The sequence below is a fragment of the Mastomys coucha genome, unplaced genomic scaffold, assembly GCF_008632895.1.
Source record: "Mastomys coucha isolate ucsf_1 unplaced genomic scaffold, UCSF_Mcou_1 pScaffold18, whole genome shotgun sequence".
NCBI lineage: Eukaryota > Metazoa > Chordata > Mammalia > Rodentia > Muridae > Mastomys > Mastomys coucha.
This window is the reverse complement of record NW_022196900.1, coordinates 90915150-90930597: the sequence shown is the minus strand read 5'-3', so window position 1 is coordinate 90930597 and position 15448 is coordinate 90915150. Positions and strand designations below refer to the sequence as shown.

The following is a 15448-nucleotide window of genomic DNA, read 5'->3' as shown; positions in this document are numbered from 1 at the left end:
CCAGCATCTCACAGCCTCCAGCATCCCACAGCCTACAGCCTCCCACAGCCTACAGCCTCCCACAGCCTACAGCCTCCCACAGCCTACAGCCTCCCACAGCCTCCAGCATCCCACAGCCTCCAGCATCCCACAGCCTCTAGCATCCCACAGCCTACAGCCTCCCACAGCCTACAGCCTCCCACAGCTCGGTGAAGGCAGTGCTGATGCCAGCAGCACCTCCTTCTCAGTGGGGTCTGTCTCTGGACTTGGAGGTGACACTGACTTCTTTCCCCTGCCGTCCCCAAGGTCACCTGATCACAATGACAATCCTTCATCCCCCTACCATCTGAGAAACAACCCAGGCATTTCATGAACACAGAAATTGATGCTCAGAGAGAAATGCCTGGTGTAAGAACCACAAAGCCCAGCTGTCTGGAGGCCAGGTTCTGTCGCTGCAGACCGCCTCTTCCCAGACCTGTCTCCCAGCCTTGACTGGGTTAGAATGACCACTCCACTCAATTCAGACTCAGTGCCCTTTGACCTTTTTCTGCAGGTGTTCCGAGTGAAGGCCATCAAGCTGGGTGAGAAACTGCTGCCTGCCTTCAACACACCAACAGGCATCCCCAAGGGCGTGGTGAACTTCAAAAGGTGAGATGGCCCCTGTGAACTGGTGACCGTGATCCACCCGCATTTGTGTGTCCTGAGTTGTGGCCCCGATGAGGAAGCCCAGGGACAGGTGGCAGACAGAACGGAGTCCTAGCGAGTCAGTTTTATCTGACTTGAATGTTTGCAGATGTGAAGCTGAGGGGCGCAGATGGATGGTTCCTATTCTGTGCACATGAAAACTGACCTTCGCTAAACACTGCCCTGGACAGGCACTGGCTACCAAGTGTAGGTCTATGGGTTTGAACCACCCAGGCTTGACCGTCTCAGGGTAGGAGGGACATTTGTTCCCCTTCAAACAGCTGCCAGTGTTGTGTTGACATAGAACCTGTTGGCCCTGCCTTCCCAGGTAGATCCCACAGCTCTCTGGAGCGTGCATGACATCCTTGAACTGAGAAAGGCTGAGGTAGGACATGCTCCCCGTCCTACCTGAGCACTCATCTGGGGTACCTCACACGAGTGCTGGCCAGGCCCCTCAGCAATTCCTGGGCCTCACCCTCCCTGGCTGCCCTGGGGCCTTGGTAGCTTTGCCCGCCATGCTCCCCAGGTCACCTCCCCCTGGTGTAAAGCCTTCCCAGTGTCCTCTCAGAGGCCAGAGCAGCCATGAGGCTGACAGAAGTCATCCTCCACATCGACTTGATACCTCGGAAACACACACGCAGGCCTGGCTGCGGAACACTTCTCCACAGACACTGATCCTAAGAATGAAGGCAAAAGCGACCCACCTGCCGGGTCTGGGCACAGCCCCCAGTGCCCCTCCCTTAGCTCTATCCCCCCGTTTCACCTGTGGCCCCCAGTGAGCCTGGTCCTATCCAGACCCTAGGATTCCTGGCCCCAGGCGTGGCTATTTTTAGGCTCCATGCTCACCATCGAGAGCTGCACGTGTGGCCTTCCTGGCACTGCTCCCTTTCATATTCTGGGGGAAAAAAAAAACAACTGCTAAAAATGGGAGGGTCACAGGGATGCGGCAGCACGCGCTACCAAGAACGCTCCTCAGAGATGCCCTGGCAAAGGGCTGGACCCACTTCCTCTTCCTGTAATATTCCAGCAGGCCTGGTCCCGGGCATCTAGCGGGCTGGATGAACTCCCTGCCCCAGCACTGCCCAGCGTGGAGATGGGTGCCCACCTCTGCAGGGGAGGCATAATGGGAGAGCCAATGCCAGCTGTGGCCTGCAGAGACCACTGGCTACCTAAGACAGTGATTGTGTCCCATCCAGGCACACAAGACACTCCTGCCCAGGCCACTAGTAAGGGCTCCGACATTCAAGCTGGCCATTGTTATGCCCTTCTCAAATTCATACATGGCCTCCTGCAGTCATCCAGATGTATGTTTACATGGGTGTTCTCCCTCTAAACATGCGTGTACACGTCTGTATAATTCCTAGCAGCTGCTGAGCACACAGGCACCCTGTGAGCACACAACAGGAACTTTCCTTTCTAACCACCAGGAAGGACCTCTTTTTGCCAAGAAAGAAAACAAGGCTCAGAGAAGTGCAGTAACATCCCCAAGGACACACAGCAACCCGAGTAAAGTTAGGACTTGAACTCAGCTCTGGCTGTCATTCTTATACCACACACAGGAGGTTAACCAAGAAAGGAAGGTGTACTGTGGAGCAGCCCCTGTGCGGGGGTGGGGGATAGAAGAGGAGTGCGGATCTTACTGTTGGCCCAGTGGCTCACAGAGCTAGTCGGAGGACCCCTCTACTTTCCAGAATGCTCTGGGTGCGTTTAGTACCTAGGATTTACATTCGGTTCTACCACTTGCTGTGTGACCTTGAAAAAGTGCCTCCCCGTCTCTGAGCCTAAGTATTCCCACCTATGACAGGAAGATCACAGTCTCTGCTAATAGAGTTGGGTGAAAGTAAAATAAGATACCAAAGCCACCTGGCTCCGTCAGAAGTATATTGTCACTTACGTATGCATAATTACATACTGATAAAGATGATGATCACGTGCATAATTGATGCCTCACAATAGCTCCACGAAGCTGAGCATCTTGGTTTACGGGAGGAGGAGGCTGAGATCTAGGAAAGCAGTTGGCTCTCCTGGGGGCCCCTGGTCTGGGACATAGAGGAAGCCAGTAACTAGGCAGAGATGGACAAAGCGCACAAGCATGAGCGCGTGCACACACACACACACACACACACTCTGGGGGCCAGGAGAGAGAACAAAGAAGCCTGTGTGGTGGACAGTGAAGGCAGAACTCACTGGAGGCCGGAAAAGCATGATTCATGCCTTTAATCCCAGCACTTTGGAGGCAGAGGTAGGCAGATCTCTGAGTTCAAGGCCAGCCTGGTCTACAGAGTGAGTTTCAGCATAGCCTGGTCTACATAGTGAAACACTGTCTTAAAAGAAAGAAAGCTAACTGGGAGGCTGAGCTACCTGAAAGGATTCCCTCTTCTCACCAGAACACCAGAGATCAGTGCTGGGCGAGGGCAGAGCTCAGAATGGCTAGTGAGGCCTTGGGCCTGCAGAAGTGTGGGCCCCGGGCACCTCCCCACCCACACTGCCTTCCCAAATCAACTCCATCTGTGGAGACAGGCAGACAGTGTTGGTTCCAAGGCAGCAGGAGAGCAGAGGAGCCCCCAAAAGGCGACACAGCCACGCATGACCCGCAAAGGGGAGGTGGCTGCAGCACCTTGCTCTCTGCCTCAGTCTTACACTAACTCTCTGCAGAATTCCTGTCCCCTTGGAATCCTAAGTACCCTGTGGGAAAGTCATCAGGATTTGCGTGTGGAATCAGACACAGAGAGGAGAGGAGGCTGCCCTCTTGCCCACAGCAATCCTTAACTCTGCCCCCATAGAAGCCTGAGGCTGGGCGGCAAGGGCAGGAAGCGGTTGTCCTCATTCGGTTATACAGATATGGAAACTGAGGCACACAGGATTCAAGGGCTTGTCTGAGCGTGCCAGCTGACCAGCGCCGTGCCCTGCACCTTCTGGTTCCAGGGTATAGCAGGCAGAGATCCGGGAAGCTCTCCGTCACAGGATGGGGTGATGCAGACAGAGGCCTCCCACGGGGCTGGCTCAGTGCAGCTTAGAGTTGGGCCCAGCTGCCCGTAGATTAGTGACTGACTCTGGGCCTGATCCTTTGTCTCTAGAAGGGAAGTGGGAAGATAACTCACATGCTGACCCTGAGGATTTTCTTCCTATAGCACTAGACCCTGAAGTGAACATCAGAGCCTCCTGCAAGCACAGGGCAAGAACATGGCCGACATGTTCGTGAGAGGCTAGCCTTGGCTATGAGGGCCCCACTTCTTTCATTCCTAGGCTCCAGCTTCCTTGGGTCCAGCAGTCCAGTCTGGGGCTTAAAGGACATTGGATTAAAGGACAGACAAAAGTCTGTGTGTGTCTGGGGGGTGTCTCTGAAAAATGATCATTGAGCATCCTGGGGGGGCTAGGGGGCTCCTCAGCCACACTGTCAATGTCACCTGCAGATTTCACCACAGTCACAACACCCCAAACATCATAGAGGCTGCTTGGTAGGAGCAGACTGTGGTGTGGGCTCAGACCACCCTCACCAGGTCCCACCCTCACCAGCCTCGGTGCCACCCACATAGTGGGGCCCAGGAGGATTTGCCGAGGTGCTTGGCGCATAGCAGGCACCACCCTGTACCACAACTGCTGCTGATCTCCGCCAAGGAGCCAGCAGGGTGACGCAGCTGATGTCTTTTCAGCGGTAGCTGGGGCTGGGCCACGGCGGGTAGCAGCAGCATCCTGGCCGAGTTTGGATCCCTGCACTTGGAATTCCTGCATCTCACTGAACTGTCTGGCAACCCGGTCTTTGCAGAAAAGGTGAATTTTGCCCCTACTCCAAGGGACAGGGGGCAGGTGTCTGCAGTGGAGGTTTACAGGTCCCCAAGCCACCACTCTGGGAGCAGTAACTAGTGGGAGAACCAACCGTGCCCAACGCCAGGTGGCAGGGAGGGGAACAGAAGCCACCAGAACTCTGCCAGAGAGGTTTGTGCTGGTGCACGGGCTGGTGGCAGATCTGTGAGCCTGTGAAATCTGGAGCCTGTGACTGAGAGCCAGGCTCTGCGTACTGGCAGGAACAGGCGGTGTGTGAGTACCCTTTCCAGGGACATAAAGCTTCTCTCTATGTGAGATCTCCCTGCCTTTTCCTCCCAGGTGCTGTCTGGCTCGTGCTGGCAGCAGGCGGGCAGAGCTGCTCCCTCCACGCTGTCCTTGGTCGCCCAAGGCTACGTGGGTGCATCCACGGTACATCCAGGCCATTGCCCAATGGTGATGATGGCCCGTACCTGGGAAGCTCTCCAGAAGGGCTACAGCCCTGGGCAATCCCCAAGTGAACATCTGGATTCAGATTTAATTCTGAATCCAAAAGAAGTCAGTGTACACATCAGCCCCTTCCAGACCCCCCTGAGAACAACCTTTGGGGGTCTCTCTGAGATAGTCTCACACCTTACCTGCTGGTGCCGTCCTGGGCCACCAGTTGTTCTCCAAACATATACACACCATCACCCCAAACGGCTGGAAGGAAGCCTTTGCTTGCCCCAGGCCCCAGAGTCTGCACATTCATATGAAGCCCAATGTTCTTTAATACTAGATTTGGGACCACTGTGTCTGTCCTCTGTGTGGAATCCATCAGGACAGACACTTACAACAAGCTTCCCGCTCCTACCTTTACCTATCCAGGGTACGACCAACCTCTCCAACAGAGGCCTGTGAGTCCTATGACCACTCAGATGAGTCTATGCCTAGTGCCATGCTCTGTGACCGTTTGCCCAGCCCTGGCTTTCTGTTCTCAGTGAGCTCCAGATGGACTTCCCTGGGACGCCCTGGCCAGCTCAGAAAGAGTGCACACTGGCCTTGTGCTGGGCATGTTTTATCTTAAGCCCCGGTGAGGGAGGGACGGAGCATGGCTGGGGAAGGGGTGTTTTCTGCCAACCCTGTCTAACTGAGAGTGGACTGAGATCCAGAGAGGCTGAGTCACCTGCCTGGGACAGCCAGCTAGTGAGTGAGAAAGATGAGAATTGGGCCGGGAACTTTTCAGCCTCTCTCTTCCCAGGGCGGGCCTTGGCGCACAGCTGGCTGCAGGCTGCAGCTCCAGACTCCCAGTCCCTCTGTCACTCTCCATTTGCATACTTCAGCTATTTTTGTTCCCCCCTAGTCACGCCTCCCGCAGAGGCGATTATTAGCAGTCAAAGTTTTACAGCGTTCTGCCCCCTCCTGGAGAGCTAATATAGCCTGCTTCCCTGGGTCCCACCAGGACAGGGGAGCTAAAGACAGGCTCGACAATCGTCCTGTCCCTCTCATGGTCTCTGTTGTCTTACAAGGACTTGAGGTCCAATGAGGCAAAGCCAAGTGCCTCTGAGGTAAAAGAAGGCTGACATTCCCAGCCACCCCTTATCAATTTATCTGTGAGCAGGGGCCGGGGCAGTAGAGAGACTAGTTCTCCCAGAGAGTCCAGTTCTAGAGGACATCTAGGAAAAGTTCTCCATTGCACCTCCCACCATGTACAACCCCTGAGGCTGCAAGCCCAGCCTCTCTTGCCATGTACCACTGTGTGCTTGCCTCGAACTCTGGGTCTGTATTGGACTCAATGGCTGTTCTCATGCTGGACAAGGAATGTAGACAGTCCAGGGACTCAGATCAACCTGATTCATGCCCCAGCTCTACTTACACTGGCTTGGTGTTTGCCTAGCATACTCGAAGCCCTGGGTTTGATCTATAGCAGTCATAAATAGGACATGGTCATGCATGTCTGTGACCCCAGCACTCGGGGTGGTGGCTGGAAGATTAAGAGGTCAAGGTCAACCTGAGCTACATGAGACCCTGTCTTTAAAAGAAATGTAGCTTACAAGATAGCTACCGCCACTCATCTATAACTCCTCCCCCAGAGTGGTCTACAGGGGTTGGACTGGCAAGTAGCCAGCCTGGGATAGGGCTCTTCTGGGCAGAGCAGTCAGCAGAGGGATGGTGAGTCAGGCTGCCCTTGGCCACATCCCACCATGCTCTGCGTGCAGACACAGAACCTGTGGCTCTTTCACCGGCTCCCCCACAACCAGAAAGCTTTAACCCATCCTCATGGGGGGAATCGGTGGCTTCTTCGGGGAAAGTGACTGTGCCTGGCGTCTCTCACAGGTCAGAAATATCCGCAAGGTCCTCAGGGAGATCGACAAACCCTTCGGCCTCTACCCCAACTTCCTCAGCCCAGTGAGCGGGAACTGGGTGCAACGTAAGTACTGGCCTCTTGGCTTCAATTCCCATGGGTTCCCATTCGGGCTTCCCGAGTCCAGGCGGGCACCGGCTCCTGGATTCACCCGTATCCCATATTCACCCTGGATATGCCAACACCTGGGTACCTGACTCCTCCCAGCCTTCTTAGCCTCTGTCTCTCACAGCGCCTGTGCACCCTCCTCCACGATCCAGAATGTCTCACTGCTGGCTGTCACTCAGAAGTGACTGCAGGAAAGGCCCCGGACCTCCTCCTACCCCTTGGATCTAGCTTCCCACCTCCAGCTTTGATTTAGACAAAATTTTAGGTGGGGCCAAACTAGGCAGTGATCTAAAAATCACTCACCACTATATTTTAAACTTCCTTGAATCAGTCCTGGGCTTTTCAGCTTTTTCAATTAAAGAATTAGCCCAGGCTGTTCTGGAGCTCCATCTATAGATTAGGCTGGCCTTGAACTCACAGATCTGCCTGCCTGCCTGCCTGCCTCTGCCTCCTGAGTGCTGGGATTAAAGGCATGCACCACCAACACCCTGCTGTTTAAAGACTTTTTGAGACAGGTCTCAGGTAGCCCAGGCTGGCTTTGAATCCCAAGTACTGAGATGACAGGTATGTGGCTCCATACCTAGCAACTTTGTCAACCCCCTGCGGGGATCTCCCAAGTCCTACCACAGACCTAGGTGGGACACAGGGTTGACCAGTCACCCAGACCTGCTGCGCTCACTCTGGAAGAGCCAGGCTCTGGGAGAGTCTCAAAGGTTCAGCCATGTGGTCAGTCAGCAGGAACTGTGTGTGTGTGTGTGTGTGTGTGTGTGTGTGTGTGTGTGTGTGTTACATCATTTGCAACCTCAGAAATGACAGATGAAGGGGAAAGAGTTAAGGCCACTCCTCAGGCCACCCAGCCTCTGCTATAGCTTAGATCTGGCCAGGATAATGCACTGGGCTCCAAACACACACACACACACACACACACACACACACACCATACACAAACACACCAAGCACACACCACACATATACATACACACAGCCGTATGCCATATAGACCCACACATATGCACAAACACACCACACATATACACATACACACCAGACACAAAGATATAAACCACACAGCCCAACACAAACACACATACTGCAGCATACACATGGACATACACTACACAGACCCATGCATATATATACAAACATACCATATACACATACACAAGTACACAGACATAAGCCACACAGATCCCCCCATATATATATATATATATATATATATATATATATATATATATATATACACACACACATACACACACAAACATACTGCACATACACACCACATACAAACACATAAACCACACAGACACATGCATACACAAAAACACATGTGCAAAACAACAAATACAGAGCTCACATGAAATACACATACATGTTAACGACATACATATCACACAAACACACCACATAGCTGCAGCACTGGCCCACCATCCTCAGACAGAGAGGAGCTCAGCCCCTCCCTTTCAGCTCCCAATGCCTTGCTCCACACAAACCAACTTGGTTTCCTGAGGTGCCTCTGTGGCTGGGCTCTGAACTTGCGATTGATCCACTCTTGCTCCCAAGCCTTTTAGGAAGGCCCAGCATTCACTGCTGGGTTTGTTAGACACCAGTCATACCTGTGAACTGTCTGCCACCAGATGAAGACACACACAAACATGCATCCATATATGGATATATATACATTCATGTGTATTTCCTAGTATTCAGTTATACATTTTTAATTAAAAAAACACATACCCTTAATCCCAGCTCTGGGGAGGCAAAGGCAGGTGGATTTCTGTGAGTTGAAGGCCACCCTGGTCTTCCAGGACAAAAAGAGAGAGAGAGGTGTGGGGGGAGAGAGGAATAAACTGGCCCTTTACAGTTAATAACCAGGGTACTCTGTCATTATCCTGCTAAGGTCAGATGAACTATGACCCCAAGGACCCTGGGTGTGGATACAGGACACTTGGCTCAAGATGTCCTGGTTCCCAACCAAGTCCCTTCACCCTACCCTAGTGGGATTGGACGGCAGCTGAAGGGATGCTGCTGGCTCCACCCCAAGCCCAGCTCAGGCCAAGGAGGTCACCATTTGAACCCAGCCAGTGGCAAATGTGCTAACCCCCCTTGTGATCTTTTCCTGCAGATCATGTCTCAGTCGGAGGACTTGGGGACAGTTTTTATGAATATTTGATCAAGTCCTGGTTGATGTCAGCCAAAACAGATACGGAGGCTAAAAATATGTACTATGAAGCTTTGGAGGTAAGTGAAGCCACCCACTGCCCGCTGACTGGGCAGCTGTCACCCCTGGGGCCCCTGAGAGCTGGGTGTGGCCACAGAGTGGGCAGGGAGAGACAAGGAAGGCCTCCCCAGGCTCTACCGACATCTGTGCATCCCTTCCCCATGCTCAGAAACTCAGGCTCAGGCAGGTCAGGCCATTTGTCCAAGATCTCATAGGAAGTGACAGTCTGCTTTAGAGAGCTCAGCTTTAAGTCCTCCCCCAGGGGGTCTCTAGGCTTCAGCTAATGTGCCAAAGCCCAGATGGCAGCCAGGAGCCCCCGGGGCGCTCCCAAGCGTGATCTTCAGCAGTCACTCTGTAAAGCAGAGGTGACACTTCAGGGGAGAGAGTGACATTCAGGATGTGTGGAGCATGCTCTTGTGCTCTCTGGCGGCATGTGGGTGCAAGGGGAGGTTCAGAGAGAGGACACTTGCCCACGGCCACATGGCACTGAACTGTCAGAGTTAATGTCACTGCTGGTCTATTCATGGAGTGTGGAGTGAAGAGGAGTGGGAGCCTGGGGTGGGTGCCCCCAAAGAGAGGAAAATTTAGAATGGAAAAGGGAGTCGGGTAGCTGGAGCTATGGATGCTGGTAAACCCAGCTGGCAAAGAAGCACATTCAGGGGCCAGAGAGATGGCTCAGTGGTTAGGAGCACTGGCTGCTCTTGCAGAGGATCTGGGTTCAATTCCCAGTACCCATATGGTGGCTCACAACTGTCTGTAACTCCAGTTCCGTGGGATCCAGTGCCATCCTCTGAGCTCCCTGGCCACCAGGCATGCATATGGTGCATAGACATTACATGCAGATAAAACACTCATACACATAAAGTAAAAATCATAAATCAAAGGTACATTTTTTTTTTTTGAGTCAGAGCTTTTCTGTGTAGCCCTGGCTCTCTCAGAAGTCCCTCTATAGACCAGGCTGGCCTTGAACTCACAGAGATCTGTCTACCACAAGTGCTAGGATTATAGGCATACACCATCACAGTCTCGCTAAAAAAGAAAAAAGCGTGAGACAGGCTTTGGGCCTCAGTTTCCTTGTGAAGTTGCTTGGAATCTTTGTCTAATCACCTCGATCAGAAACGCCAGGTTCTTTTAAAGTGAGCTCCTTCCTTCCCCTCTGCCCTGTGTCTAAAGCGGTTCTCCACACAGCAGCCACGGGGCAGGAGATGCCTCTTCCTCTTTTTCTTTTTTTCTTTTCTTTTTTTTGAGACAGGATTTCTCTGTGTAGACTTGGCTGTCCTGGAACTCACTCTGTAGACCAGGCTGGCCTCAAACTCAGAAATCCACCTGCCTCTGCCTCCAAGTGCTGGGATTAAAGGCGTGTGCCACCACTGCCTGGCTAGCTTTTCTTACTCCTAGAGTTAACCATGGCCCCCTTCTTCACCCGTGCGGTCCCACCTGATGGGGACCCTGCCAGTCCCAGGACTGTGTGTATCACATCCCTCTTGCTCCTCTGCCTCCTCAGATGCACAGGACGTTCCTCTCTACCCAGAATGCCATTTGAATGGTCAGGTCCTTTAGACTGGCTAACTCTTTGCTCATCTGACCTTTCAGCCTCTCTATCACATGCCCAGGCTTATTTTCTTCTTTACTTGTAACAGAATCTGAAATGATTGTTTGCACACATTTGATCTTCCCCAAATACAGAATGAGTTCTCTAGAACTAACAATCCGGTCCCCGAGTTTACCCCATATGCCTCACTCCTGAAACAGACTGGCACATGGTAGGCACATGGTAATCGTTATAGGAACGAGTAGATGCAGAGTGATGGACAAGAAGAGTGAGTGCATGACTGGGTGGATGGGTGACTGGGTGGATGGGTGGGTGGGTGGGTGGGTGGATGGATGAGTGGATGGGTGGGTGGGTGGATGGATGGATGGATGGATGGGTGGGTGAGTAGATGAATGGGTGGGTGAGTGGATGGATGGGTGGGTTGGTGGATGGGTGGGTGAGTGGGTGGATAGATGGATGGATGATTAGGTGTACGGGTAGATAGATGTGAATAATTGCATTGAGGCATCGAAGGATGGATGGATGAGTTTGCAGATTGATGGATAGATGGATTGACAGATAGATGGATGGATATATGAGTGGGTATATAGATTGTGGACAGATGTGAATAGTTGAGTGGATGGATGGATGAGTGGGTGGGTGGTGTCTTAGGGTTTTACTGCTGTGAACAGATACCATGACCAAGGCAACTCTTATAAGGACAACATTTAATTGGTGCTGGCTTACAGGTTCAGAGGTTCAGTCCATTATCATCAAGGCAGGAGCATGGCAGCATCCAGGCAGGCACAGTGCGACTGGTATGGGCATCCTGACAGACAGATGGAAAGGATGGACAAATGGATGCATGGACTGGTAGGTGTATGAGTGGGTGGATGCATGAGTGGATTGATATGAACAGTTCAAACGATCGAGCAGATGTGTGTGTGAGTTGGTGTGTGACTGGGGGGTGGGTAGAGAGCTGGACCAGTGGATATGTGGATGACAGATTGATGGGAACAGTTGAATGAGTGTATCCATGCATGGATGAGCTGATGGGTGGATGGCACATTAGCTATGCATGGGTGGATGGATTGGTGAATAGGTGAGTGGATGTTGGTGAATTGATGTGAGCAGATAGATGGATATAGTGGGGGAGGGGTAGATTGGTGTGAATACGTGGATGGATGCATGGATGGAGAGATGGATGGTCTCTAAGCACCACTTGATGGTATGAGTCTGCCCGGAAATAATGAGAGTGCTCACAGAAGCACACTGAAGGGGACACCTAGAGCCGTGGACCTCTTAAACTGTGCGTTTGGAGATCTCGGGTGAGATTTCTCTGCCTGGCTCCCTGGTGCCAGGCTCCATGTCACGAAAACAGTGCAGCTCAGCTCACTTCGCCATGGCCCCGTCTGCCCTTGGCTTTGGCCAGTGTCCTCTGTCAGAAGATTAGGCTCTTCTCTTCCTGCTGCTCTCTGCAGAGTAAACACAAAGTTAACTAGAGCACTGACTCCCGGCCCTTAGGGCACACTGTGGTTGCAGCTTCAAGGGGGAGAGATGACCATGAATTATTTAGGCAGTCTGGGAGCCTCAGAGAGCACGGCTGAGTAGAGAGAACTCAGTTCTCACATTTGATCTCCTGTAAGGAGCCTGGGGCTGCGGACCCTGAGTGAAGGACAGGTCTCTGGCAGGTCTGAGGCTTTGAAGAATATTCGAGTGGTCCTCAGCCTGGCTGGCGTGTTGGACTTGCTGAGGAGAATCAGTCTCCCTTCTCAGGCTGCAGCCCAGCAATGGTGCCAGGACCTTGGGGTGACCCCGAGATGGCTCTCTGGAGCTTCTCAGGGATCCCTGTGCAGCCAGGGCTGATAACCTGAAAGTTTAACCTGTGTCCGTTGGGGTGAGTGGGAGGGTTCGGGTACCTCGTAGACACGCCCTTGAACGTCATAAGAGGACACTTCAGGAAGCTGAGGAAGATCTCATCACTGTGACCTCCTCTAGAGGTCTTAAGTCCCCATGTTAGCTCCACCTTAAAGATAATGAAATTGAGACTGGAAAAGTCCTAGCTATGCCACAGCTAGAGTCAAGGCGGAAGCAGAGGCCTGCCTGTTTCTGCTTGCACCGGCTGGCTTCAAGTCGCTTGGGTCCCTGGACTTGGGTGGACTTCCTAAGAAGCATAAGAAGGAACTGGCTGGGACAGGCACCAAGCCAGGTCACAGCGCCTTTTCCTTCAGGCTCTACCAGCATCCTGTGAGCTTGTATTCCCATTCTACAGATGAGCCGAGTGAGTCTGTAGAAAACTGAAGTGGCTCTAAGATACCCAGACACCCCTCACAGCCACCACACTCAGCCCTCCTGTACCACGTCTGGTGCTCGAGCCTCGCGCAGACACCCCACCCAGAGCCTGCATCTCACTCGGGCTTTAGTTAGAGCTAAGGAGATGTTTCAGTCTGTAAAATGCTTGCTTCACAAGGGCAAGGACCCAAGTTCCTCCCCAGACCCTACATAAAGAGCCAAGCATACATTCGTAATCTCAGAGCTGGGAGGCAGAGATGGGGGTCCTGTGGGGGGAGTTTAATCAACAAGCCCCAGATCCCAGTGAGAGACCCTATCTCTAAAAAAACAAAATGAAGCCAGTCAGTGGTGGTTCATACCTTTAATCCCAGCACTTGGAAAGCAGAGGCAGGGGGATCCCTAAGTTAAAGGCCATCCTGGTCTACAGAGTGAGTCCCATGGAAAAAAAAACATGTCTTGAAAAAACAAGACAAAACAAACAAACAAACCAACCAAGGTGGACAGCTCTTGAGAACTGTCTGTGGCTGGCCCCTGGCCTCCACACATATGTGCACACATTACAAGCGTACCCACACGTGTGCCTGTGCACACATGAGCTTGCACATGGGAACACACAGAGAGAAGGAAGCTTGGCACGACTGTCTTTACCTGTGCTTGTCTCTGTCATTGTCGGGGACACTGAACTGTACCTTCTCAGAGAGGCAGTGACACAGCGTGTGCAGGGAGTCTAGAAGATGGTGTTTCCCAGCCCCGAGACATGGCATCCTGACTTCTCCCCGTGTATCTGTTTCCTCACATCCCACACATGGATAAGGTTCTGGGACCCTGGACTCATCTAGATGCCCACCTCCTACAGTGACCCTTCATAGAGCAGCTGCTGGGACCCCCATTCCACCCAGGAGCCAGTGCTGAACCCGGAGCAAGCCCGCCTAGCAGCTGGTGACTCTCCAGGCCTCAGCTCGTTCCCCACGTGGAGCTGATGCCCTAGCAAGGCCTCATCTGCCTTTTCCCATCTGCCACCCAGTGAGGGTCCTGCAGCCAAGCCCCCAGTCCTGGTCCTGACAGGGGAGGAAAAGGAAATGTGGATCCAGAAGCCAGCCCCGTCTCCGTGAGCCAGGCCCTGGCTGGTGGCTGGCGGCCATGCCAAGCGACACTCAGATAATGGGCGGGATGCATTGTATGTAATCATGCTCCAAATGGAGAGCCGGGAAGTAGGAGTGAGAGGCTCAACCTCCTCCCTTCTCCAAGGACCACAGCGTGCTGCAGGAGGCCTTCCAGGGCTCAGAATGCAGGATGGGACATACACAGCCAGAGGCAAGAGACCTCTGGCCTTGCTCTGCAAAGCAGAGCGTCCACACTTTGATCCCCAAGTGTCTGCTGATCACCGCCATTTCCTATGTGCATTAGAATCTCAGCACCTACTGATGGGCCCATCCCCTGTGCTGCTGTGTCCCAGGCCTCTGACCCAAAAAGGACTCTGGCCCTCTTGGTATATCCAGAGGGGGGCATGAATAGGAAAAGCCCAATGAGGCTGGGAAGGGATGTGGGTTGAGAGCAGGGGACAGGCTGCAGAAAACTCGTGGGCAGCATTTGTTGGAGACTCTGACGCAAAGAGACAAAGCTGAGACGGCACAGAGAGAGCGTGTAACTTGCCCAGTGCCACACAGCAGAACTGATAGAAGAGATTTGAACTCACAGAATGTGGGCCCAGGAGTCAGTCTAGAAAATCAGTCACACCTTGGGGGCCAGATCAGGGTGCGTTTGAGGTCTAGCGAGCCCTTCCTACCAAGGATCTATTGAGGTTATGCAAAGGCCTGTGATGAGATCCAATTCGTTTAAGAGTAGACTGGAAGCTGGGCAGTGGTGGCGCACGCCTTTAATCCCAGCACTTGGGAGGCAGAGACAGGCAGATTTCTGAGTTTGAGACCAGCCTGGTCTACAGAGTGAGTTCCAGGACAGCCAGGACTATACAGAGAAACCCTGTCTCAAAAAACAAACAAAGAAACAAACAGAGTAGACTGGAGGCAGAGGCCCAGCAATGTCCGTATGGGTCCACAGTTAAAATCAGGACTCGGGCCTATGGAGGCCAGCTTTGGGCCCTGTGGAGAGCATCAGCGTCAGAGTTCCTGGAACTATCAGCAGGGAGCAGAAGGCACCCCAACATCATGAGTCATTTCTTAGGAGCCCCTTTCTTCTGAAGGGAGCCTGTGGCGCTTGCAGCAGGAGCAGGGCTCCAGTGGGTGATGTGAGCGGATCCTCTCACAGCTAGCATGGAGAAAGCGCTGCTGAAACCCTGGACAGAGCAGGGCTTCTTTCCTGGTGAGACACAGGGAAGCTGGGCCAGCAGCCTTCAGGCTAAGCCCTTCTAGCGGATGCGGACACGGACGGTGCAGGCAGAGGAGAGGAGAGGCTTCATCGGTTCATCTGGGAATCTGACTCAGGTGGACAGGTTTGCACACTGATCCCCGTTGTAAAGATTTTTCTAAGTGTTCCTTTTTTTTTTTTTTTTTTTTTTTTTTTTTTT

General features: G+C 52.8%; 1 protein-coding gene across 1 annotated transcript in view; it reads left to right on the top strand.

Moving 5' to 3' along the window:
* The window catches only part of Man1c1 (mannosidase alpha class 1C member 1), a 139778-nt gene that overhangs the window by 116344 nt on the left and 7986 nt on the right, over nucleotides 1-15448 (top strand). Inside the window, exons 5-8 of the mRNA XM_031379030.1 lie at nucleotides 533-627; nucleotides 4317-4434; nucleotides 6742-6835; nucleotides 9006-9121. Coding sequence (XP_031234890.1) covers nucleotides 533-627; nucleotides 4317-4434; nucleotides 6742-6835; nucleotides 9006-9121 — 423 coding nt within the window. The remainder of the gene's footprint in view (nucleotides 1-532; nucleotides 628-4316; nucleotides 4435-6741; nucleotides 6836-9005; nucleotides 9122-15448) is intronic.